The sequence below is a fragment of the Dromiciops gliroides genome, chromosome 3, assembly GCF_019393635.1.
Source record: "Dromiciops gliroides isolate mDroGli1 chromosome 3, mDroGli1.pri, whole genome shotgun sequence".
Classification (NCBI taxonomy): Eukaryota; Metazoa; Chordata; class Mammalia; order Microbiotheria; family Microbiotheriidae; genus Dromiciops; species Dromiciops gliroides.
Window position 1 is genome coordinate 250323261 of NC_057863.1, and position 25768 is coordinate 250349028.

Genomic DNA, 25768 nt, shown 5'->3' on the forward strand with positions numbered 1-25768 from the left:
AGCCCATTTGATTATTTAAAATCAGAATGCTTTGTTTCGGGTTTTCATTCCAGGATGAGGCAAATTCTCATTTTCCCATTCTCTTGCACAATGTGACATTCGTGTCTTAGTTGTCTGAAAGAGTGGGATGTGGGCTGTGCAAAAGAATCATTTGGAGCGAAGTCTCATTTAGAGAAACTATCCCTGTGCTTGAATTGCAGTCAAATCCCTTTCCTCAGCCCTGTGAAGAAACAAAGTTGGCTTTGGGGCAGAGATGTCACCTGGGTCATCTTGGACACTCTGTCCTAACTCTTCGGGCTGGGGGTGGAGCTGAGGGCGATGGTGGCAGTGCCCAAGGGATCGCCTGGAGTGGGAGTTAAAGGTGGGATGACGTCAGGCGTCTTGGGGCTGTGAGTCGCCCAAATCGGGAGTGACCGCCAAGTCCGCTAAGACCACTAGCCCGACGTTTGCTGAGAAGGAGCTGGGAGTTTCGAACGGTAGTTTCCGCAAAACCGCGGGGGGCCCTTAAAGTGCTCTTGGAGGGACTAGGGAGGGAAAAGGAGGAAGGCTCTGGGGCGGGGGTTGGGCAGCGTGATTCTCAGGGGCTGGTGGGGGCTAGGTGTCAGGGTGGACAGGAGAAGGATCATTGTGGGCAGAGGTGCTTTGGGGTAATGGGAGGAAGACGCGGCACTCCATCCCTGACCCGGCACGCCATCCCTGACACAGTACTCCATCCCTGACAGGGCATGTGCCGCAGGCGCGCACAGGCGAGCACAGACATACATGCCCTGCAGGGGTTTAAGTAGGTAGCTCTGTGAAACCAAAAAGGAGTGGGATTTGATTAGGCATTGGGGAGGCTTCATTACTTCGCCTTTGAGACCAGTGCTAGTAATACAGTGGAAAGAGCATTGGATCTGGAATCGGGGGACTTGCTGTGGGACTTGGGCTCAGCCACTTACTAGTTGCGTGACCAAGGAGGAGATAGTTAACCCTTCTGAACTGGTTTCCTCCTCTTACTAATACTCAGAAGTAACTTGCCCAAGGGCGAACAGGTAGCAAGTACCTTAAGTAGGATTTGTAAATATGAGGAGTATTCAGAGCAGTAATGATATAAATAATAATCCTATTAACTACTACAGCCGTTCCCTCCTTCCCAAAGTTGTTGTGAGGATCAAATGAAATAATAACGATGATCATTATTGAAGCTAAATTTTATTTAGGACTTACTATGTGCAAAATCCTGTGCTAAGTGCTTTCTAATTAATTCATTTAATCCTTGCAACAACCCCTGTAAGGTAGGTGCTCTTAGCCCCATTTTATAGATAAAGAAACTGAATTTGTGACTTGCCCAGGGTCACACAGGTCACATTTGAACTCGGCTCCTTTTGATTCCAGGCTCCAGGCTCTAGCCATTGAGCCACTTAACTACCTTATCTGTTCAGTGCTGGGGTTGATTGAAAGAAGAGGAAGGGGGCAGGCAGCTAGGTGGTGCAGTGGATAGAATACTGGCCCTGGAGTCAGGAGTACCTGAGTTCAGACACTTAACATTTACTAGCTGTGTGACTCTGGGCAAGTCACTTAACCCCAATCGCCTCACTAAAAAAAAAAAAAAAAGAAAAGAAAGAAAGAAAAAAGAAGAGGAAGAAAGGTACCAGCTACACCAAAATATTGCATTAACACTTTCTGCAGTGGGAAAAATGGAAACAAAAGTAGATGCCTACAAATTGGGAAATGGCTAAACAAGTTGTACATGACTGTAATGAGATCTTTCCCAGTAAGAAACAATGATTACAGAAAAGCATGGGAACACTAATGTGAACTGATGCTGAGTAAAGCAGAACTAGGTAAACAGTGTACATGATAACTTAAGTCAATATTCATATCAAAAATAAAAACTAAATTTTGTGTAATATGATGATCAGACCTGGCCCCAAAGAAGAGAGATGAGAATTCATTGTCCACCCTTTGCAGAAGTGAGGGATTATGAATGTGGAATACTGCATGTGTTGTGTTAGATTGGTGTGTTGGTTAGTTTTGCAGGACTGCTTTTTCCCTCTTTCTTTGCATTTGCTAAAGAGATGGCTTTTTCGGTAGGGGAGGGGGAATGACATTTTTGGAAATGCTATAGCAAAGGGCAGCTAGATGGCTCAGTGGATAGAGAACTGGGGTTGAAATCAGGAAGACTCATCTTCATGAGTTCAAATCTGGCTTCAGATACTTGCTACTTGTGTAACCCTGGGCAAATCACTTAACTCCATTTGCCTCTGTTCCTCATCTGTAAAAAATGAGCTGGAAAGGGGCAGCTAGGTGGCGCAGTGGATAAAGCACTGGCCCTGGAGTCAGGAGGACCTGAGTTCAAATCTGACCTCAAACACTTGACACTTACTAGCTGTGTGACTCTGGGCAAGTCCCTTAACTCTCATTGCCCCACCAAAACAAACAAACAAAACCCTAAACAAAACAAACAAAAAACAACAACAAAAACCCCAACAAGCTGCAGGAGGAACTGAAAAGCCACTCCAGTAGCTTTGCCAAGAAAATGCAAAAATGGGGTCATGAAGAGTTGACTGAAAAATAGCAGAGGGTGAGCTTTTGCAGGCCCTACCCACAGCAGACTTATAATATTGACCAAGGACAATCAGTCTTCTGAGTTCCAGCCTAGCTAATTAGTCTGGAAGAATCTCTTTGCCTGAGGATTGGCCAACAGGTGATGATTTTCTTTGGCCACAGAAATTGAACAGCAGCCTGAAGTGATAGAGAACTGGATTCAGATTCCATAAAATCTGAAAATCCCAGAATCTTACAAAGTCATTTAATTACCTACTAATATGAGGAGGGGTTATGAAATGCATTGGCGGAGGAATGAACACACAGATCTTTTAGGTATTGAAGTGAGTATATTATTTTGGGAGGGGGGTGGTGAGGCAATTGGGGTTAAGTGACTTGCCCAAGGTCACACAGCTAGTAAGTGTTAAGTGTTTGAGGCAGGTTTTGAACTCAGGTCCTCCTGACTCCAGGGCCAGTGCTTTATCCACTGCGCCACCTAGCTGCCCCGAAGTGAGTATATTATTAATTAAGATCATTTAATAGATATTTACTGAGTTATATCATTGTTATATCATTGGATTTGGGGGAGGAAGGGAATGTAAATACCTCCAGGCCCACAGATTTAAAGCTAGAAGGGTGGTTAGAAGTCATCTAGGCCAAGCAGATGAGTAACTGATGTTCAGAGAGATTAGATGTCTTCTTTGAGGACATAGAGTAAATATCAGAGCCTGGATCTGACTCCAGGGCTTTTGACCCAAGATCCAGCATTTTCCATTGGACCACCTCACCTCCCAAGTACAAATGACTTTGTGCCACAGAGTTCATCATCTACTTGGAAAGAAAGCACTGAGAAAACAAGAGTTGAATAAAATAAAATACAAGATGTGACACAGCATTTGGTGACCTGAGTGTACAATTAGAAGTATGGGCAAGGGGTGGCTAGGTGGCGCAGTGGATAAAGCACCAGCCTTGGATTCAGGAGGACCTGAGTTCAAATCCGGCCTCAGACACTTGACACTTACTAGCTGTATGACCCTGGGCAAGTCACTTAACCCCCATTGCCCTGGAAAAAAAAAAGAAGTATGGACAATAAGTTAGAGAAATTCATAAGAGGGCAAAACCTAGACCTTGCAGCTTACTCCACTTTATATCAGTATCTCTGCCTGGTCTCTGCCTTGGCACCCTCTCCTTCTCACCATTTTCTACTTTTTCCTCTCATGTGTTCTCTTCCCTTCTTAGCTTCTTAAGAGTAGAGACCATCATTAGTTTTGTTATTTGTATTCCCAGTCCTTAGCACAGTTCCTGGGACATTGTAGGTGCTTTAATAAATGTCACTGAAGTTTCCTAGATAGGTAAGGTCTGAGGTGTGCTTGAGAGAAATGGGCACTGGGATAGAAGGAAGTTCTTTACAGACATTACTTCACTAAGCAATAGAAAAGAAGGATAACAGGTACACACCATTCAATTTGCCGAATATAAGGGAAAGTAGAGTCTGTCTGGCTTGAGTCTATAACACGGCAGAGCCAGTTAAGATAATGTTACCCTCCACAGACAACAACCACACATGACACATGAATCTGTCTGTGGACATAGATGGGTTTAGGAGGACCATACTGATGATGACCGGGTCATCACCACCAGAAATTATAGAAGGGTGATCCTTGAGGATATGGGACTGATCAATGAAGATCCTGAAAGGAAATGGTAGAAACTGCAGCACATCACAGCTGGCTGCAAACGCTTAGCACCTACCAAAAAACACAGCAAGACATGAACTGGTGGCTAGGATTAGAGATCGGAGGCTCATTATTTTTCAAGAACTGACAAATAAATATTCATACTACAAGTACAGACCTTAAAATATCCTTGAGTACTCAACCAATACGATTCTTCTGGCACTTGAGCGTTACCCCAGACTAAATTGTTGTACACAATTGCCCAGATATAACACTGGTTCATAAAAACTTAAGGATCCTATTTTTAATAGGAGTGGCCAAACCAAATACTAAAAAAATCTCTAAGATGAGTGAGTGGAGCAAAAAAAGTTTTCAAAATACAGAGATCTGGCAGAAGAAATAAAAAATAGTAATTTGGTAAAGGGATGAGGTACACGAGCCCATAATCCTGCCTGCTGTCCCTGGAGTTGGGAATGTTTTCAATGAAGCTCCAGAGGGTGAGCTTGCATCCTAATATATTTATTCAATTACAAAATGCAGTTATTTTATCCACCTTTGCAATTTGTCTGCAGAGCATTAAACATATATCTTTTTTTTTTTTTTCTGTGGTGCAATGAGGGCTAAGTGACTTGCCCAGGGTCACACAGCTAGTGTCAAGTGTCTGAGGCCAGATTTGAACTCAGGTCCTCCTGAATCCAGGGCTGGTGCTTTATCCACTGCGCCACCTAGCTGCCCCCATATATCATTTTCAAAAATTGTTATATTATTCCCCAGAGCATTAAGTATAAAAAAAAGAGAATAATTGCCTCAGGACCATTTCTTTCTGAACTTGACTGAACAATATGAGAAGAATAATTTTCCAATAATAATAACAATAACAATCTATATGGGGATCATCTATACACAAATTGATGGTATCCTTGATGAGGGTATCAAACATACAGGCTTTCCTAAGAGGTAGTCAACAACCACACCTTTACCATCTCATAATTGACTAAAAAGTGTACAGAATATAATATCTTATTATACTTAATGTTTATTGATTATGGAAAGCCTTACAACAAAGCGTTTCCCATTCATTTATCAAAATCATTCAAGATTCCCTTGGAGATAGAATAATAAGAATAACCCTGGTCAATGACCCTCTGATAATAAACTTCAGTTGAGGCATAAACTAGGAAGATGTATGCTCAAAAAAAAAGTATTTCCCTCTATGGTGGGAGAGAACCAGCAAAGAGTTCACCTAAGTCAAGTTAAGGTCCTCCGTATGCTCCTGTTTACTGATGACATGATGTTGATTGCATCAAAACCCAAGACTTGGCAGAGCCTCCCTGAGCAGATCTGTGGTCACTTAAAGGACTTTGGCTTGGCCATCCACAGAGGAAAGACCAAATGAATGAAGGATATCTAGTGTTCAGATTGAAAAAGGACCCTCCTACCCCCCACATAGAACTTGTCTAATAGCATGTATATCTGGGACAGATGATATAGATTGACACTGAGCAGGCCTAGAGTTGAAAGGGAAGAAGAGAATCAGCTGGATTGTTTTCAGCAAACTGGCCTCCAAGCTTCTCATAACGGCAAAGGTTCATCATTTCCATTCAAACTTTACACTTGGGGGCAGCTAGGTGGCGCAGTGGATAGAGCACCGGCCCTGGTGTCAGGAGGAGCTGAGTTCAAATCCGACTTCAGACACTTAACACTTACTAGCTGTGTGACCCTGGGCAAGTCACTTAACCCCAATTGCCTCACTAAAAAAACCAAAAACAACCAAAAACAAAAAAACTTTACACTTGGGTTAATGTATGGCAGGCACTGAGACCTAGAACACCATTTCACCTGAAAGGTGAATGGTGGATGTGAGCAGGCTGCAACATGTAACTTTAAAGAGTGGAAGAAAAAGATGTCATCAAGGAACAGTATGACAAAAAGAGAAAATGAGTAGGCCATGTGAAGAAAGTGGCAGAGAGTGGGTGTATGGTCTGAGTACTTGAATAGTACCCTTAAGATGTCGGGGAAAAAATAAGGAAAGCCTCCAGTACAATGGGTGCCCCCAGTATCAAACATTTGGGAGGATATGGCCAAGAATTGCACAAGATAACTTGCAACATGGATGGGTTTTAATTTGCATTATTACAGGTACTCCTTGTACCAAATAATCATCATAATAATATAATGCTAATTTCAAAATTATCCTGAAGATGCCTACAGTGAGTCTAAAGAAGGTGAACTTAATATTTTTGTATTACAAAACTATCATCTTATCCATATGCACAACAGTCTTCAAAATATGAAATATAAAAGAATATCAGCAGGATAGCTACTTGTCTTTAGATCATTGCCATCTGAACTCCATGAAAAAAAGTAAAGTAAAATGAGTAGCAATAATAATCACATCTCACATTTGAATTATATTTTTAAGGTTTCAAAAGCTCTTTTCTAACAACAACTCTGTAAGGTGAGTGGTGCAAGTTTTATTATCTTCATTTTGCACATGAGGAAACAGATACCTTGAGAGGAGAAATGATTTAGCCTTAATTACACAGTGTCTGAAATGAGATTCAAACTCAGGTTTCTTGACTCTAAAGTCAAGGAGTTAAACTGATTTGAAAAACACAAATGTATGTTCTCCATGAAAACTTAAATAAAATAAGTCATTAAAGTATCAGACACTTTTGGTTTTTTCCATAAAATGTAAGGATTTCATTGCATTTCCATTTATTCTATGCCTCTGTTTTGTTCTGATAGAAATGTCAGCAGTAGAAAAGAAATTACTGGTGATTGATGTAGATGCTGGGGTAGATGATGCTATCGCCTTAATGATGGCTCTGGGAGCACCTAATGTTGAAATTCTGGGGATCACTTGCTGTTTTGGGAATACTTCAGTGGATAACGTGTGTAAAAACGTCCTTCGGGTGTTACAGAAGTGTAACAGTTTACAGGTAACTTATTTGCCTTCCAAGTACAGCAAATGATAAAACTTTATCCCTAATAATTAAAAAAAACCTCTTACTGAAAATTCACCTTCACCGTCTTTCACCCCACTCCCTATACACACTGAAAAATAAAACAAAACTCATAACAAATATGAAAAGTTAGTCAAAACAAATTTCCAAACTGGCTATGTCCAAAGCAAACCTGTCTCAATCTGTACCTTAAGTCCATCACACCTCTCTGTCAGGGGAATTGGAGAGCATATTTCATCATGAGTCCTCTTGAATCATGGTTAGTGGTTGTGTTCTTCAATCTTTTGAGTTGTTCTGCTCACTTCTCTTATACAAGTCTTTCCCGGTTTCTCTAGAACTATCCATTTCATTTCTTACGGCACATTAGTACTCCATCACATTCACATACCATGGTTTGCTCAGTTATTTCCCAATTCATGGACACCCACTGAATTTCCATTTATTTGGTACCACAAAAAGAATTACTCTATTTTTTAATCTATGGATTACATAGAGTAGTTTTGAAGGCATGATTTCTGATTTCATATTTAACTGTATGCAATGGATTCTTTCCAGTCTCTTCCAACCTCCCTCCCCACCCCGCTTACTGCAGTTAGCCTAGACCTACTTCACTGAGAAGATTTGAGGCTTTGTGACTTAATGATCCACTTATAAAGAAAGAACTGATATTGATGGAACAGACTGAAGCATGCTATTTTTCACTTTCATTTTTTTAAATCAATTTTTCTTGTACAAAATGACAAATATGGTAATGTTTTACATAATCATACACGTATAACCCATATATGATTGTTTGCTGCCTCAGGGAGGGGGAGGGAAGGGGAGGGAGGGAAAGAAGAATAAAAACTGGAATCGAAAACTATTAATAAAAATTTTTGTTATTAAAAAAATATTTAGGCAGCAGCTAGGTGGTGCAGTGGATAAAGCACTGGCCCTGGATTCAGGAGGACCCAAGTTCAAATCCTGCCTCAAACACTTGACACTTACTAGCTATGTGACCCTGGGCAAGTCACTTAACCCTCATTGCCCTGAAAAAAAATTAATCAGCAGAAGTCTGAAGATAATGAAATTTGGCACAATTCACGAGGCCTTTTCTGTAGCTGGTATGTTTTGGATATCTTCATTTTCTGCATTGATGTTCCCATTCTTAACCTCTTTTTCTGTCTCCTAAGTTAGAAATGAGAGTACGGCAAGTGACTTCTGCTTGAGCCAACATGACATATTGGCTCTCATGGGCTAGAATAATAAAGGACTTTTAGTTTAGTGATGACAGCATTGATGGAGCTATATTCCCAGATGTGGATACAGACATCCTTATTTTGGGCAGTATGAGGCCCAAGACGGTCAGACATCACCCTTATTAAACCTACTCTCAGGAAAGGAAAATCTTTTAGAAAACTAAATACAGGGCAAAAGATATAGACAGTTTTCAGAAGAAGAAATCAAAGCTATCAATAGTCCTATAAAAATGCTCCAAATCACCAGTGATTTAGAGAAATGCAATTAAAACAGCTTTGAGATACCATCTCACTCATCTATGACAGAAAAGGAAAATGACAAATGCTGGAGGGAATGTGGGAAAATAGGTACATCAAGCACTGTTGGTGGGGCTGTGAACCAACCAGTCCCTACTGGAGAACTAGTTGGAACTATGTCCAAAGGTTATAAAACTATGCATCCTCTTTGACCCAGCAATACCACTACAAGGTCTATAGCCCAAGGAGATCAAAGGAAAAGGAAAAGGGCCCATATATACAAAAATATTTATAGCAGCTCTTTTTGTTATGACAAAAATTGGAAACTGAGCAGATACCCATGAACCAGGGAATGGCTGGATAAGTTATGGCATATAAATGTGATGGAATACTATTGTGCTGTAAGGAATAATTGAAGGGATTAGCTTCAGAAAACCCTAGGAAGATTTGTATGAACTGATGCAAAGTGAAGTGAGTAGAGCCAGTAGAACAATCTACACAGTTATAGCAATATTGTAAAGATAATCTATTGATGAAAGACAGGAACTCTGATGAGTACAATAATCCACCACAACTTGAAATGACTCACAATGTAAAATACTATTTACCTCCAGATAGAGAACTGATGGACTCAGTGCATATTGAAGTATATTTTTTCTTTTCTTTATTTTTCTTGCTTTTTTTCCTTTTTAACATGGCTAATGAGGAAATATGTTTTGTATGACTTCATATGTATAATGGGTATCATATTTCTTGCCTTCTCAATGGGTCAAGGAAGAGAATTTGAAACTAAAACTAAAATTTTTTATGATTATGCAGAGTATTACCATATTTGTCATTTTGTACAAAAAAACTTGATTAAAAGAAAAAATGGAAGAAAGTGAAAATAGTATACACTTTAGTCTGTTCCATCAATATCAGTTCTTTCTTTGGAGGTGGATAGTATGTTTCATCAGTAGTCCTTTGGGATTGTTTTGGATCACTGTATTGTTGAGAAAAGTCAAGTCATTCACAATTCTTCATCAAACAATGTTGCTGTCTCTGTGCATGTTGTTCTCTTGGTTCTGCTCACTTTACTATACATCATAAAAATAAAAATTGTTAAAAGACAGCTAAATATCCTTAGCAAATCATTCATTAGGAGAAACTGAGCCAAAATGACCTTGTTATATATATGTTTAATTGATGCCTCTTTTTTACATCAGAATTATTTTTTTAATATAATTTCCTGTTCCCTCCATCCCACCAGTGCCCCCAGCATTAAACCTTCCCTTGTAACAAGGTAAACCTTTCAAGCCAAAGCAACCAACCCAATGGTCACATCTGATAGTGTATGCTGCATTCTATAACTATGTTTTTCCCATCTCTCTCCTGAGAGGGATGTCTCATTAGCTGTTCTTCAGGTACATTTTCTAAGCACAGTTACTCAGTTTTCCTTTCTTTGTGCATTTTTCTTTTATGCTATTATAGTCATGGTGTATATTGTTCTACTTCTCTCTGCACCAGGTTATAAAAATTTTATATTTCTCTAAATTCTTGTCATTTCTGAAAACATTATTGGCTGGAAAATAATATTCCATTTCATTCATATGCCACAATTTATTCTGCTGTTCATCCAATCAAATGGCCATCTACTTTGTTTTCATGTTTTTATTGTTCTGGTAATCATATAGGGCTATTATGTCTCTTTTGATATGTATGGTGCCTTTCTTTCTCTTTGACCTACCTGTGGAAATATATTTCCAGATTACACCCAGTAACAGTGTGACCATTGGCAAAAGAAATTTGGTTTAGTGGATTTTCTCACTTAATTCCTATTTGTTTTCCAAAAGGATTAGATTGATTCACACTACTGTATTAGTGTGTCTGTCTTCCCACAAACATGCTAATTTTCGCATTGACTGTTTCCATCCCAAATGACATTTTATTAAAGTTCTGTTCATTTAGATGATATTTTTTTTTTGCAGGGCAGTGGGGGTTAAGTGACTTGCCCAGGGTCACACAGCTAGTAAGTGTCAAGTGTCTGAGGCAGGATTTGAACTCAGGTACTCCTGAATCCAGGGCCGGTGCTTTATCCACTGCACCACCTAGTCGCCCCCTAGATGATATTTTTAAATGGTTAAGAATTTAGGTTCATGTTAGTTTCTGTGAAAAACCAAAAACAAAGTCAACTTTAGATTATCCAGGTGCTAATTATCAATTTGTTGAATTGAGATTCATACCTTATTCTCCATATCCCATCTGTCCATCTTCTGTGCTTATTAATTATCAGATTTGGGAATGGAGATGGGGGCAGTGTTGAAGCAAGCCAATCAGTTTTGCAATTTATCTAATCTGATAACTAATATCCAATTTAAGCAACTCTTCTCAACTCCAAAGGACACATGATGTAAAATGCCGTGAAGTTCCTATTTCATTGCAAGACACTGTACCAGGTGTTATGGGATACAAAAAAGAATTATACAGAGCAGCCACTGGCTTGAAGGAATTAATCATCTCTAAGAGAGCATCCAAGACAAGAACACAAATTACACCTTGATAAACACGTGAGATACAAAGTACTATGCATCAAATTTGAGGTCAGACTCTAAATTATAAGTCATAAGGGAACCAGGATACTGCATGTGACTTTTATTTGTTAGCAACAGTTTGGGAATTGTGACCGCTGTCCTATTATTATCATTATTGTTGTTATTCTTATTATTTTCATTAATTTTAGATTCCAGTTTATCAAGGAGCTTCTTCCCCATTCCTTAATAATCTGAAAAGTGATAATTATTTTGGAAAAGATGGCTTGGGCGATATTCCTGACCCAGATGCTCCAGGACTAGACAAACTCCAACAAGAACATGCAGTGCCTGCAATGATCAGAATGATTAGTCAACTACCTGGCCAGGTGATCATGTCACAGTATACCACACTGTTGCTCTTCCTCTATCCCTCACTATCTTAGATTGTATATCTGACTCCCCCCCCCCCTCGTGATCATTTGTCACATCCTACACTCATTCCAGGAGGTAATTATGACCTGAATCCTTGAAGAGATTTAAACAGTCTTTTCAGGAGAAATTTTAGCCCCAAAAACCATACCTCAAAGCACAATTAGCCATTCACTCTGGCTTGTTTGTCCATTTTCTTGGGGTTTTTTTAACCACCATTGATTTTTTGGTAGGTAACTTTGGTAGCCACTGCCCCTTTGACCAATCTAGCTCTGGCTGTGAAAATGGACCCAAGCTTTCCTAAGAAAATTAAAAATCTGTTCATGATGGGAGGAAATATGAATTGTGAGTATGTTCAAGTATTATTGTCTTCTGGTTGTCAACAATAATTTATGGAATATACAAAGAGCACATCGTAGAGTAATAGACACTCAAGTACATTTATTACAGAGGCAGGTAAATATCAGCAAAGTGAGTAGAGTCAGGAAGATCTGAATTAAAATCTAGCCTCTGATATGTATTAGATGTGTGACCTTGAGTAAGTCACCTAACCTCTCTCAGGCTTAGTGTACTCATATATAAAATGGGGATAATAATAGCACCTACTTCCCAGAGTAGTTGTGAGGATTAAAATAACATTTGTAAAGTGTTTTGCAAACCTTAAAGTACTTTAGCAGGCAATCAACTATCATTTTAGCACTTACCAAGCATGGTGCTAAGTGCTGTATAAAGGTTTTTTGTTGTTCAGTTGTATCTGACTCTTCATGATCCCATTTGGGTTGAGGGGTTTTGGGGGGGGGGCAAAGATATTGGAGTGATTTGCCATTTCCTCCTCCAGCCCATTTTACAGATGAAGAAATGGAGGCAAACAGGGTAAGTGACTTGCCCAGGGTCACATAGCAAGTATCTGAGGCCAGATTTGAACTCAGGTTTTCCTAACTCCAGCCCTGGTGTTCTACCCATTGTGCCACCTATCTGCCCTATATAAATGCTAACTATTTTTATTATTAAGGAATGGGAATATTTACAGAAATACAGTGTTGAACAAGGAAGACAAAACATGAATGCAGTAAAATGAAAAATATTTTCAAATAAACAAGCCATACAAATTACTGGGAATGAAAGGAGGGCATCAGGTATCCTCTTAACAGGTGAAAAATGGATGAGATTAAATGAGGAGAACCTCCTAGAAAGTGGACTGCAAATTAAGAGTTTTAAATGACAATATTTTTGGAACACTTATCATATTGCTGTCCTCCAAAGAAATGGAAATAAGATTTATATATATATATATAGATATTTTTTTAAAAAGAGCTTAATGTGGGGCAGCTAGGTGGCGCAGTGGATAGAGCACTGGCCCTGGATTCAGGAGGACCTGAGTTCAAATCCAGCCTCAGACACTTGACACTTACTAGCTGCATGACCCTGGGCAAGTCACTTAACCCCAACTGCCTCACCACCAAAAAAAAAAAAAGAAAGAAAGAAAGAAAGAAAAAAAAAAGAGCTTAATGTTTCTAAAATAGTGCAAGGTGTTAACATGTTAGTTTTCACAACCCAGAAAAGAGGGGGTGGGGAGGTTAGGACAATGAAAAGGAAATTAATTTACCAGTATATTTACCTAATTGTATTTTTTAAGATTTATTGCTCCTTTATTCTATAGATTACAAAATTCGAGTCAACTGATTGCATTTTTAATGTTGAAAGGATAATTATGTAGATAATATACTTTTTTCATTTTGAAATTAAAAGGAAATTATAAAAAATTAAGAATTTATACTGTATATTTTATTTTTTTTTTTAGCCAGAGGGAATACAGATCCATGTTCAGAATTCAATTTTGCAGCAGATCCAGAAGCAGCTTACATTGTCTTAAATGAGTTCACTTGCCCTACTTACATAGCAACTTGGGAATTTGTATGCATGTATACACTGCCTTGGGTAAGATGCTACTTAGATTTTTTTTTTTCTTAACAGACTAATCCCCATGGTAATTCCCTGGAAGTAAAATGAGAGATATGGTCAAAAGTAGGGTTAGCTAAGGAAAAGGACATGGAAAAGTCCTAATTTTCATTTTATTTATACTTTTTTTCTCTTCCCAGGATCCTTTGCTTTTGTCTTTATTTGTACTGTTACATTTAAACATTTTTTAAATGTATAAACTTATTTAACTTTTTTTGATGCTTGATTTTTGTTTCAGACCATTTTCCTCCCTCTATTATCTAACAGGAAAACAGTATAGCTACACATGGAAAAAACTTAGACTTTATTACTATCATTTTAATCCTCCTAAATAGAACATTTTAAGACCTGTGATACAAATGAAAGCTTTATATGTAGGACTTGGGGCAGCTAGGTGGAGCAGTATAGAGTTTGGAGTCAGGAAGACCCGAGTCCAAATTTGACATGTATGATGCTGGGCAAGTCACTTAGGCCTGTTTGCCTTGGTTTCCTCATCTGTAAAATGAGCTGGAGAAGGAAATAGCAAACCACTCTAGTATCTTTCCCAAGAAAACTCCCAATAGGGTCATGGAGAGTCAGGCACAACTGAAATGACTGTATAACAACAAAAAAGTGCTAAGATTGTTGTTGATCCTATGTTGTCTTGTTACTGTTATTCTCTTTAATGCAATTATTGATAGTTTCTGATTTGTTGTTTGATCCACTCATTCTTTATTTTTTTGTTTGTTTGTTTTTTTGCAGGGTAATGGGGGTTAAGTGACTTGCCCAGGGTCACACAGCTAGTAAGTGTCAAGTGTCTGAGGCAGGATTTGAACTCAGGTACTCCAGAATCCAGGGCCAGTGCTTTATCCACTGCACCACCTAGCTGCCCCCATCACTCATTCTTTAAAATGAGATTATCTAGTTTGTAATTAATTTTTGGTCTATCTTTCTTTTTTTTTTTTCATGGCAGTGAGGGTTAAGTGACTTTCCCAGGGTCACACAGCTAGTTAAGTGTCAAGTGTCTGAGGCTGGATTTGAACTCAGGTCCTCCTGAATCCAAGGCCAGTGCTTTATCCACTGTGCCACCTAGCTGCCCCTGGTCTATCTTTCCATGGCCCTTTATCACACATAATTTTTATTGCATCATGATCTGAAAAGGATGCATTTACTGTTTATGCCTTTCTGCATTTGACTATGAAGTTATGCCCTAATACATCGTCAGTTTTTCTGTGGGTGTCATGTACTGTTGAGAAAAAAGGTATATTTCTTTCTATCCCCATCAGTTTTTTCCAGAGGGCTATCATATTTAATTTTTCTAAAATTCTATTCACCTCCTTAACTTCTCTCTTATTTTGTGGTTAGATTTATCTAGTTCTGAGAGGGGGAGGTTGAGGTCCTCCACTGTCTATTTTTTGCTGTCTCTTTCTTCCTGTAACTCACTTAGCTTCTCTGAGGATTTGGATGCAATACCACTTGGTGTATATATGTTTAGTATTGATATGACTTCATTGTCTATGGCACCTTTTAGCAAGATGTAGTTTCCTTCCTTATCTCTTTTAATTAGGTCTATTTTTGCTTTTGCTTTGTCTTAGATAAGGATTGCTACTCCTCCTTTTTTTTTGCTTCAGCTGAATTATAATATATTTCTGCTTCCCCCCCCCCTTTACCTTTACTCTGTTTGCATCTCTCTGCTTCAAATGTGTTTTTTATAAACAACATATTGTAGGATTCTGTTTTTTAATCCACTCTGCTATTCAATTCTGTTTTATGGGAGAGTTCATCTCATTCACATTCACAGTTATGATTACTGACTGTATTTCCCTCCATCCTATCCCCCCCCCATTTATACTTTTCTTTCTCCTTTTGCTCTGTCCCTTCTCACCAGTGCTTTGCTTCTGACCACCACCTCCCTAAATCTACCCTCCCTTCTATCAGCCCCATCAACCTTTTTTCTTTTGCCTCCTAGTTTTGCCCTTCCTTCTGTCAACCCCACCTCCCTCTTTTCCCCTTACCCATAGTTTTGCCTTCCCTTCTATCAGCATCCTACCCTTTTCTTTCCCCTTTCCCCTCTTACATCCCCATAGCATAAGATAAATTTCTATAGCCTGTGGAGTGTGTATGTTATTCCCTCTTTGAGCCAAATCAGATGAGAGTAAGGTTGAAATAATGCTCACCCCTCCTTTCTCTCCCTCTGTTGTAATAGGTCTTTTGTGCTTCTTCATATGATGGTGATTTACCCCATTCTGCCTCCCCTTTCTTTTTGGTCACCCCTTAAGGTTGTTTGTTTTTTTTAAATCTTCACATCAAAATCAACTTATACCTACACCCTCTGTCTATGTGGATGGTTGTTAACCCTAAATGGCATCATTTTTTCTTTGCCAGCAGAATCACATAGAGGAGCTAGTTGGGGGGTATTTTGATATCACAGATTTTTTAAATTACAGATTAAATTTAGCCATCATAGGACTAGTCTAAACAGAAAAAAAAGGAATATAATAAGTTAATATTAGAGTGTGTTTTTTAAAAAGTCAAGTTAATGAATACTACCTTTCAGTTCAGGAATGAATATCTACAAATGTTTGGAATATTGCATTTCTTTTTTTGTGGGGCAATGAAGGTTAAGTGACTTGCCCAGGGTCACATAGCTAGTATGTGTCAAGTGTCTGAGACCACATTTAGAACTCAAGTCTTCCTGAATCCAGGGCCCTTGCTTTATCCACTGTACCACCTAGTTGCCCTCAAATTTTGCATTTCTTAAACTAAGAAGATAAATTGTGTAAAAAAAGCTAGATAAATCATGTAAACATATGTATTAAAACACACATATAATATATGTATTATATATACACGCATATATGTATATATATATTTTAGCATCCTCTCTTCTTGTTCTCTAGGAATTTTATGAGCAGTGGACTTCACAAAATAATCAAAAAGCTAAATTTTTGAAAGAAATCAATGCTTATACTGTGACCTGTTTGAAGAAACATGTACAGAAGTGCACCACACTGTTCTGGACACCAGGCTATATGCCTTCTGATTGCTTTGCTATAGCAGCTGCAATTGATGAGGATTTTATCACTAAAGCAATAGTCTGTTCTGTGTCTGTGGAACTGGCTGGCTTCCACACCCGAGGAATGATGGTTTTGGATATTGATGATAAGCTTGAGAAGAAAAACAAAGTTTCAATCATGATGGAGTGCAATGTAGAAAAATTTAAGGCACTTCTGGCAAATAGTTTGAAATAACGTTATATCTGTAATGAAAGGTAATGGTCAATGTCACAAGATATATTTGTTGTAATTTGGGGTGTACACCTCTGAAATACTGCATCCATTTTGAGGAGGGATGTTGGGGAAGTAAGGTAGAATGGTATGTTTTATTTCAATAATGTTTAATTTCTCTTGGTTTATGTTCTATTTTGAATCTCTTATAATACAATAAATAATGTCTCATACTTCAAAATATCAAAATCTGTTTTAATGTGTATCGTTGTTATTGTTACTATAAAGTCATAGTAACAGTGTGGTACCAATATTTTTATAATGACTTATTTGACAGCAATGCTTCTGTTCTGTTATCCTTTTTATTTACTGGTATTACATATTTGATGAATTGTATAAATCTGTTTACTTTCACATTAAACTGCAAGGATGTCTGGTGTTTTTCTTTTTCCCCAGCAAGGAACCACATGATGAAATTGGTGATTTGTGATAACATTTTACCTTTTACATTTTGACCTATATAGCCTATTAGTAATTCAAACATATCAATTTTTAAAATACAGACAACAAAGTTCAAAAAACAGTTTGATCAAGATTATAAATACAGATACGTGTGCTCAGTGCTCATCATTGATCAATTTTGATCAAGTCAGGAAGAATACTGGTATTTAACATCAAACTAATAAACCATTGTAGACATCCATGGGGTGTTAGTCCATACACTTCTCAATATTGATTTCTTATGACATTGATTTCTGCAGTTTCACAAAAGAAAATCTATTTTCAGAGCAAGATGAACCCAAACATTGCCAAAGGATTGTCTCCACAGAGGCAGAAATTTCCTGTGGTTAGACCCTAGTGGCCCCATAAATGCTATATAATACACTTTTAAAATTTTTCTGGCTAAAACCTGACAGGATCAGGTATGCTGCTTCTGGTTCATAGTTCACATGTTGGACACAGGGTTTATAGTGCTATAGTGGGGTTCATATGTATTATAAGACCATTAAGTCAAATTCTTTTTTTTCAAATCAAGATCAGAACTTAATTTAACATTCAACAAAACTTCCACTAACCAGGAGTCAATATTACATTAATATTTCATTTAAGAGTGTGAGGGGGCACAGAAGTGTCAGGATAACTATTCAAATGCCTCCTTCCTGGTCTTCTTTGCTGAACCTTCATCTAGGTCATGTCCACTAACCCCAGGTATCTCCCAAGGGTCTACCCTAGGCCTCTTCTCTTCTCCCTCTACACTATTTCACTTGGTGAGCTCACTAGATCCCATAGTTGTGACTACTCCTCTATGCAGGAGATTCTCTTATTTAGTATTTTATTATTTTTCAGTTATATATAAGGATAGTTTTCAACATTTGTTTTTATAGGATTTCTAGTTCCAAATTTTTCTCCCACCTTTCCTTCCCTCCCTCCTCCCCAAGACAGAAAGCAATCAATCTAACATAGGTTATATATGTGCAATCACATTAAACATATTTCTGCATTAGTCATATTGTGAAAGAAGAATCAGAGCACAAGGGGAAAAACTCAAAAAAGGAGGAAAAAACAGCCCAAAAATAGAAACAGGATGGTTCAACCTGCATTCATAAACCACTGTTCTTTTTTCTGGATATTGAGAACATTTTCTATCATGAAGTTCTTTGAAATTGTTTTGGCATTGCTAAAAAGAGCCAAGTCTTTCACCATTGTTCATCACACAATGTTGCTGTTACTGTGTACAATGTTCTCCTGGTTCTGCTCCTCTCAGTCAGCATCAGTTCATGTAAGTCCTTCCAGGTTTCTCTAAACTCCTCCTGCTCATCATTTCTTTTCACATTGATTTTTTAAAACTTTTGTGTTCTAAATTTTCTTCCTCCCTCCCTCCTCATACCTCCCTATGAAATCCAACAATTCAATGTCATACATGTGCAATTATGCCCAAGCATCTTCACATTACTCAAGTTATGAAAGAAAATAGAATAACTTTAGAAAGAGGAGCTAACAAGTAAAATTATACTTCAATCTGTATTCAGATGCCATCAGTTCTTCCTCTCTTGATGGTTTGCATTTTTCATATGTCCTTCTGATAGCATCCTGCTCATCATTTCTTTCAGTTACTATTGTTAACTGTATTACCCTCCATTTTATTCCCTCCCCTTGATATTTACACTATTTTCTATATTCCTTCACCCTATCCATCCTCGAAAGTGTTTTGCTTTTTGCTGCCTCCTCCCCCAATCTGGCCTTCCTTCCTTCCCCTCCCACTTTCCCTCAGGGTACAATATATTACTATACCCACTTGAGTGTGTATGTTATTCCCTTTGAGTCAATTCTGATGAGAGTAAGGTTCACTTACTCCCCCACTCCTTCCTCATCTTCCCCTCCTCTCCATAAGTTTTTCTTGTTTCTTTTATGTGAGCTACTTTTCCCCAGTCCACCTCTCCCTTTCCCTTTCTTCCAGTGCATTTATTCCTCTTACCCCTTAACTTTATTTTGAAGATGTCATCATGGGTCAGCTAGGTGACACAGTGGACAAGGCACCAGCCCTGGACCAAGGAAGCCCCAGACATAAGCCACCCCACCCTGCCTGCCCCACAAAAAAATGATAAACAAAAAATAAATGCTTTACAGATATGACCCTTCATATTCGACTCACACCTATGTTCTCTGTCTAAGTATATTCCTTTCAGCTACCCTGTTACTGAGAAAGTTCTTATGAGTTAGAAGTATTATCTTCCCATGTAGGAATATAAACAGTTTAATCTTTTAATATCCCTCATGATTTCTTTTTCCTGTTTATCTTTTTATGCTTCTCTAGGGTCTTGTATTTAGAAGTCAAATTTTCTATTCAGTTCAGGTCTTTTCATCACAAGTGACTGAAAGTCCTCTTTTTCATTGAAGTCCCATTTTCCCCCTGAAAGATTATAATCAGTTTTGCTGGGTATGTGATTTTTGGCTATAGTCCTAGTTCCTTTGCCCTATGGAATATCATATTCCATGCCCTCCGGTCCTTTAATGTAGATGCTGCTTGGGGCAGCTAGGTGGCGCAGTGGATAAAGTACCAGCCCTGGATTCAGGAGTTCCTGAGTTCAAATCTGGCCTCAGACACTTGACACTTACTGGCTGTGTGACCCTGGGCAAGTCACTTAACCCCCATTGCCCTGCAAAAAAAAATGTAGATGCTGCTAGATCTTGTGTTATATTTGAATTCCTTTTTTCTAGCTGCTTGCAATATTTTCTCCTTGACCTGGGGGCTCTGGAATTTGACTATAATATTCCTGGAAATTTTCTGTTTGGGATCTTTTTTAGGAGGTGATTGGTGGATTCTTTCAATTTCTATTTTACCTTCTGCTTCCAGAATATCAGGGCAATTTTCCCTGATAATTTCTTGGAAGATGATGTGTAAACTCTTATTTTGTTCATGATTTTCAGGTACTCCAATGATTTTCAAATTATCTCTCCTGGATCTATTTTCCAGGTCAGCTGTTTTCCCAAGGAGATATTTCATATTGCCCTCTATTTTTTTTATTCAATAGCATTTGCTTTACTGTGTCTTGGTTTCTCATGAAGTCACTAGCTTCCATTTGTTCAATCCTAATTCTTAGGCAATTATTTTCTTCAGACAGCTTTTGTATCTCCTTTTCCATTTGGCTTTTCAAGCTGTTGACTTTTTTCTCATGACTCTATGCAGGAGATTCTCAAATCTATTTCAACTAACCCCTTGTATTTCCAATTAGCCCATTGGACATCTCGAGCTGGATATCCCATAGACATCCTACATGTCCAAGACTGGACTCATCTTTTCCCTCCAAGGGCTCCCAACCTCCTAACTTCAGATTACTGTCAAGGCTACCATTATCCTTCTAATCACCCAGGCTTACAACCTAGGTGTCATCTTAGACTCTTCACTTTCTCACCACCTCTAAACCCCATATCCAATCACTTGTTAAATCCTATTACTTCTACCTTGGTAACAACGAGCTCTGTGAACATATTCTAGGATATTTTATGCTCAACAACTTTCAGAGATCCCACAATCTGTTCTTCTTTACCCTCTCATTCATTTTTTTTTTGGTGGGGCAATGAGGGTTAAGTGACTTGCCCAGGGTCACACAACTAGCAAGTGTCAAGTGTATGAGACTGGATTTGAACTCAGGTCCTCCTGAACCAAGGGCCAGTGCTTTATCCATTGTGCCACCTAGCTGCCCCCCTCATTCATTCTTGTTATTCTTTGCAGCCAAAAGTGGGATGAGAAACTCAGTAAACAGCCATATGCAAATAGTTTGTAAAATTAAAAATTCTATTTCCTCTCCCTGATCCATGATGGATAAAAGGAGCTGTATGGTAGTTTCAAACATTAAAAAAAAGTTTTCTCTGACATCTTTCATTACATAACTGCTTCTTAATTTTTTCTCTTTAGTTACCAGTAATGAGAATTTAATCCAGGTTGACACTAACAGAGTTTTCACATATGAGGAAATATGAGTAAAATGTCAACAGGGCAAAAATGCAGTCCTACTAGTAGTCAATTAAATGCAAATTTTAAAAATCTTGGAAAGCTTTTGTTTGTTAAACTGGCAAAAACAATTATAAAACTCCAAAGCAGGAAAACAAGTATATTCTACTGGTGGCAATGTAAATTGGCCTTAGCTTTCTGAAGAACAATCCAGTAACATGTGAGTAAAGTTAGTTTATTTTACCCATTTGAGGGGAATATTTTCTTTTGTTCTAGAATTTCAATTTCATTGATGTAGTGAATTCCAGTGAGGAAAACTCTTCTACTAACACAGGTCAGCAATTTATTGTCTTAGAAAGTTTCCTGGATTCTAATTCAAATAGAAAGGGTCACTTATCCATTCATAAGGGTCCCTGTAGTCCTTTATAACAGAGAGATTGCCAACAATACAAATGGTTAATAATAGTGAAATGGCTAAGTGAATTACATTTTATATTATGTTTCTTGCTAGTATATATCATGTAATACTTTTATTACTAAGTATGTGTACTGAAAATGTGGATATAAAATAATAGTGGGAAAAGCTCATTAAATAGTAAGTAGTACATATATCGATTAAAAGGATATAAAAATGTATAGGTGTAAAAATCTAAGTGCTTATTAGTTTCCTAATGGGGCTACTTAATTTCAGTGATAATAAATAATAAATGTGTACTACCCATGGCTCTTGAAACATGAGATGTTGAATGCAGTAATAAAATTCAATTTAGTATTTTGGAATTATGCAAATAAAGTGACTAAAATGTTCATGCCCTTTGAGCTAGACTCCCTTATAGGCTTATACAGCAAGGAAGTCATTGATAAAAATAAAGTCCCCTTATACTCCACTTTTTGTTATAGCTAAGAAGTAGAAAAAAAGTAGATGACCATCAACTGGGGAATGGCTAAACAAAGTGTGGTACATGAATGTAACGGAACACTACTGTGCTGTAAGAAATGATGTGTGTGATGAATGCAGAAAAGCATACAAAGATCTATATGAACTGATCCAGAGCCAAGTAAGAACCAAGAAAACACTATACACTCTAACTACGACAATGGAAATGGAAAGAACAACACACCAAACCGAAAACAAACAAAACAACCTAGAAGTGAATGTAACAAAATTTAGAAGATCAAGTAGTACTCAAATGAAGAAATAGGAGAAGCCTCAACCCACCCCTTTGTGGAAGTGGGATATCCACAGGTGTTACACATTGTACATGTTTTTGGATTTTTTCTGTGTATTGATTAGTTGTGCTGTTTTTTTTTTTCCTTTCCAAAAAATACTACAGATATCTATTAAATAGTATGAATCTCTGGGAGGGGTAAGAGGAGAATACTTGGATTAACTATGATGATATAAGAAACAAGATATAAATAAAACTTTTTAAAAATTCAGCTTAAATAGTTGTGTTCAAAGCACTGGGAATATAAAGGTGCTCTTGTCTTCAGGGAGCTTATGATCATGTTTGCATGAGTATGAGGGAGGGAAAATGCTAATCATTATAGTAATGTGGAGTATAATTAAACGCATTTGAGATAACAAGATTCTATACCTCTAAAAGAGTACTTTTTTTTTAAGATTTTTTTTTTTTTTGGTGAGGCAATTGGGGTTAAGTGACTTGCCCAGGGTCTCACAGCTAGTAAGTGTCAAGGGTCTGAGGCTGTATTTGACTCAGGTCCTTCTGAATCTAGGGCCAGTGCTCTATCCACTGCACCACCTAGCTGCCCCTAAAAGAGTACTTTTAAAAACAGGATTATTCTCCTGCTTTAACCCCCCTCACTACTTTATTATGTGCCCCTAGATACAACCACCTGTTTGTTCCATCCTATCTGTTCCTCTTTTTTAATGTTTTTTGGGTTTTTTTGTGGGACAATGAGGGTTAAGTGACTTGCCCAGGGTCACACAGCTAGCAAGTGCCAAGTGTCCAAGACCAGATTTGAACTCAGGTCCTCCTGAATCAAGGGCCGGTGCTTTATCCACTGTGCCACCTAGCTGCCCCCATCCTATCTGTTCTTGAGATGAGAGCATTGATTTTTTAACCTCTGTGGCTTTCCTACAGCTTTTCTTATTTTTCTGTTATCTTTTTTCTTTCTTTCCTTCCTTTTTTTTTTTTCTCCAGAGAGAATAAGTAGTATCCTGAGGGGTTTTTGCAATCCTTCCCCCAATGGTTTTTCTTTTAAAAATTTTATATATTTTATTTTCAGTTACAAATTCTCTCCCTCCCCTTCCATTCAGAAGACAAGAAATTATAAGTTCTTGGGGGCAGCTAGGTGGCACAGTGGATAAAGCACCGGCCCTGGATTCAGGAGGGACCTGATTTCAAATCCGGCCTCAGACACTTGACACTTGCTAGCTATGTGACCCTGGGCAAGTCACTTAACCCCCATTGCCCTGCAAACCCTCCCCCCTAAAAAACAAAACAAAGCAACAACAAAAAAGAAATTATAGCAATTATATTTATGAAATCATGAACATTTCCACATTAGCCATGTAGAAAAAATTTTTTTTTAAAAAGCAAGAAAAATAAAGAAAAACATCATGCTTCAGTCTGCATGTTGATTCCATCAGTTCTCCCTGTGGAGACAGGCTGCATTTTATCATCATGGATCTAAATGGTTTTTTCATCTGAGATGTGATGTTCCCCAGAGGGGTTTGAATGTGTGTTTCAGGGGTGGGGAGTTAGTAACATGATGAGATGACTACAGTCTTCTCATGGATTCCAGGCTAACCTAGATTTTTATGATAGCATAAGTTAAAGTCTTTTGAAGTGAGGACTGAGCCCTTCATTTTACCAAAGAATCTTATGTTAAAAGTCTTTCCCTATTTCTTCTAGCCCAACAATGCTGTACACATCACCACCACTTCCTGTAGGAAGGTGGTGTTTTCTCTCTCTTCCTATAAACACAGGGCTAAGGCACCACAGTGTGGAAAGCTTCCAGTATCAAACATAGAGACCTTATCCCTGAGAACTCTGGAGTCTAAGGTGTTTCCACTAACTAGAAGCTTGATATATCTGTTAGTTAGAAAAACAAGTAGCTTAAGGTACTTTTATATCAATGGTAAATTCAATGTCTCCTCCTTGTTAGGAGAGAAACCCCAAACAATGAAAATATTCTGGTCTTCAAACCTCTTTTATACTGACCCCCATCAATCCCTATTTTGCCAAACATCTTTGTGGCATCTTTAACTGCCCATAAAGCCACCAAAAATAGCATGTACAAAAAAAAAAGGCATGTGCATCTGGGATCCACAGCTATGATTTTTGTTGTAATTACTATTTCCTTATTCATTGGCACATTAATTCACTGTTGGTGGAACTGTGAACTGATACAACCATTTCGAAGAGCAATCTGGAATTATGCCCAAATAGTTTATTAAACTGCCTTTGACTATAAGCAGGGCAGCTGGGTGGTATAGTGGAATAGAGTGTTGGGGCTGGAGTCAGAGACTGTTGTTCCTCAGATACTTATTAGCTGTGTGACCCTGGGCAAGTCACTTCACCCTGTTTGCCTCAGTTTCTTCATCTGTAAAATGAGCTGGAGAAGGAAATGGCAAACCACTCCAGTATCTCTGTCAGGAAAACCCCAAATGGGGTCATGAAGAGCAGGACAAGGCTGAAAAAAAAATGACCGAACAACAATAAAGCATAATTCCATTTGAATGAGTGGTTTAAAAAAATAAATAGAAAGATTAAATACTGTCATATCTCTCCCTTTTCAGCACAGGAAGAATACCCCTAATTTGGAAAGTCTGAGAATCAACCATGAGCCCCAAGTTTATGTCTACAGAACTGGGTTCACATGACAGGTGATGCTCAAATGACACCCGAAGATGTACAAAACACTTCACTCACAATAATCTTATTAAGTAATCCAATTAGTATTTCAGACTTTTAGAGATGAGGAAACTAAGGTTGAGGCGTTAAATGACATACTTGTCCATAGTCACACAACTGGTAATATAGGAGTCAGGATTCAAAACCAGGTGCCTCACGATCCCACGTGTCTTTCCTCTACACTAAAACTGCCTCTCAGGGTTGAAGGAAAAAAAGGAGGGAGGGAAAGGCCAAGAAACTAAGAAAGGAGGGAAAGTGTAGGGGAGAAGGTACCTATTGGAAAGATTCACTAGTCTCTTTTTTTGTTGTTGTTAGTAGCATGCCCATTTTTATGAATGTACATTGATACATGGAATGGATATTATTTTCTTTTTGCTTTGGATTAATGATAGTATTTTACAATGTAGTATTTTGAAATTTTTATTTATTTCTGAATTTAAGAAATAAAACAAGCATTTCCATAACAGAAGAGAAAAAAGATGATTGTACATGAAACTGCCCATCTATTATGTGTAATTTACTATTTTTAAAAATATATAATAAAATTAACAATGTAACTTTTCCCCTTTTTCTTCCTTCCTCCCTCCACCACCCATAAATACGTATGTTTATATATGTAAAAATCATTCTACACATACCTTTATTTATCACTTCTTATTCTGGATGCAGATAACATCTTCTTTCATA

The 25768-nt window shown here is 38.0% G+C and overlaps 1 protein-coding gene across 1 annotated transcript; it reads left to right on the plus strand.

The window, feature by feature from the left end:
• Window positions 1-403: 403 nt before the first annotated feature.
• LOC122751430 (probable uridine nucleosidase 2) lies at window positions 404-17074 on the plus strand. The gene is made up of 6 exons (XM_043998486.1): window positions 404-476; window positions 6951-7144; window positions 11363-11539; window positions 11816-11927; window positions 13384-13520; window positions 16421-17074. Exons 2-6 carry the CDS (start codon window positions 6953-6955, stop codon window positions 16769-16771), a joined length of 969 nt encoding a protein of 322 aa, XP_043854421.1. The 5' UTR covers window positions 404-476; window positions 6951-6952; the 3' UTR covers window positions 16772-17074.
• The last annotated feature ends 8694 nt before the right edge of the window (window positions 17075-25768 follow it).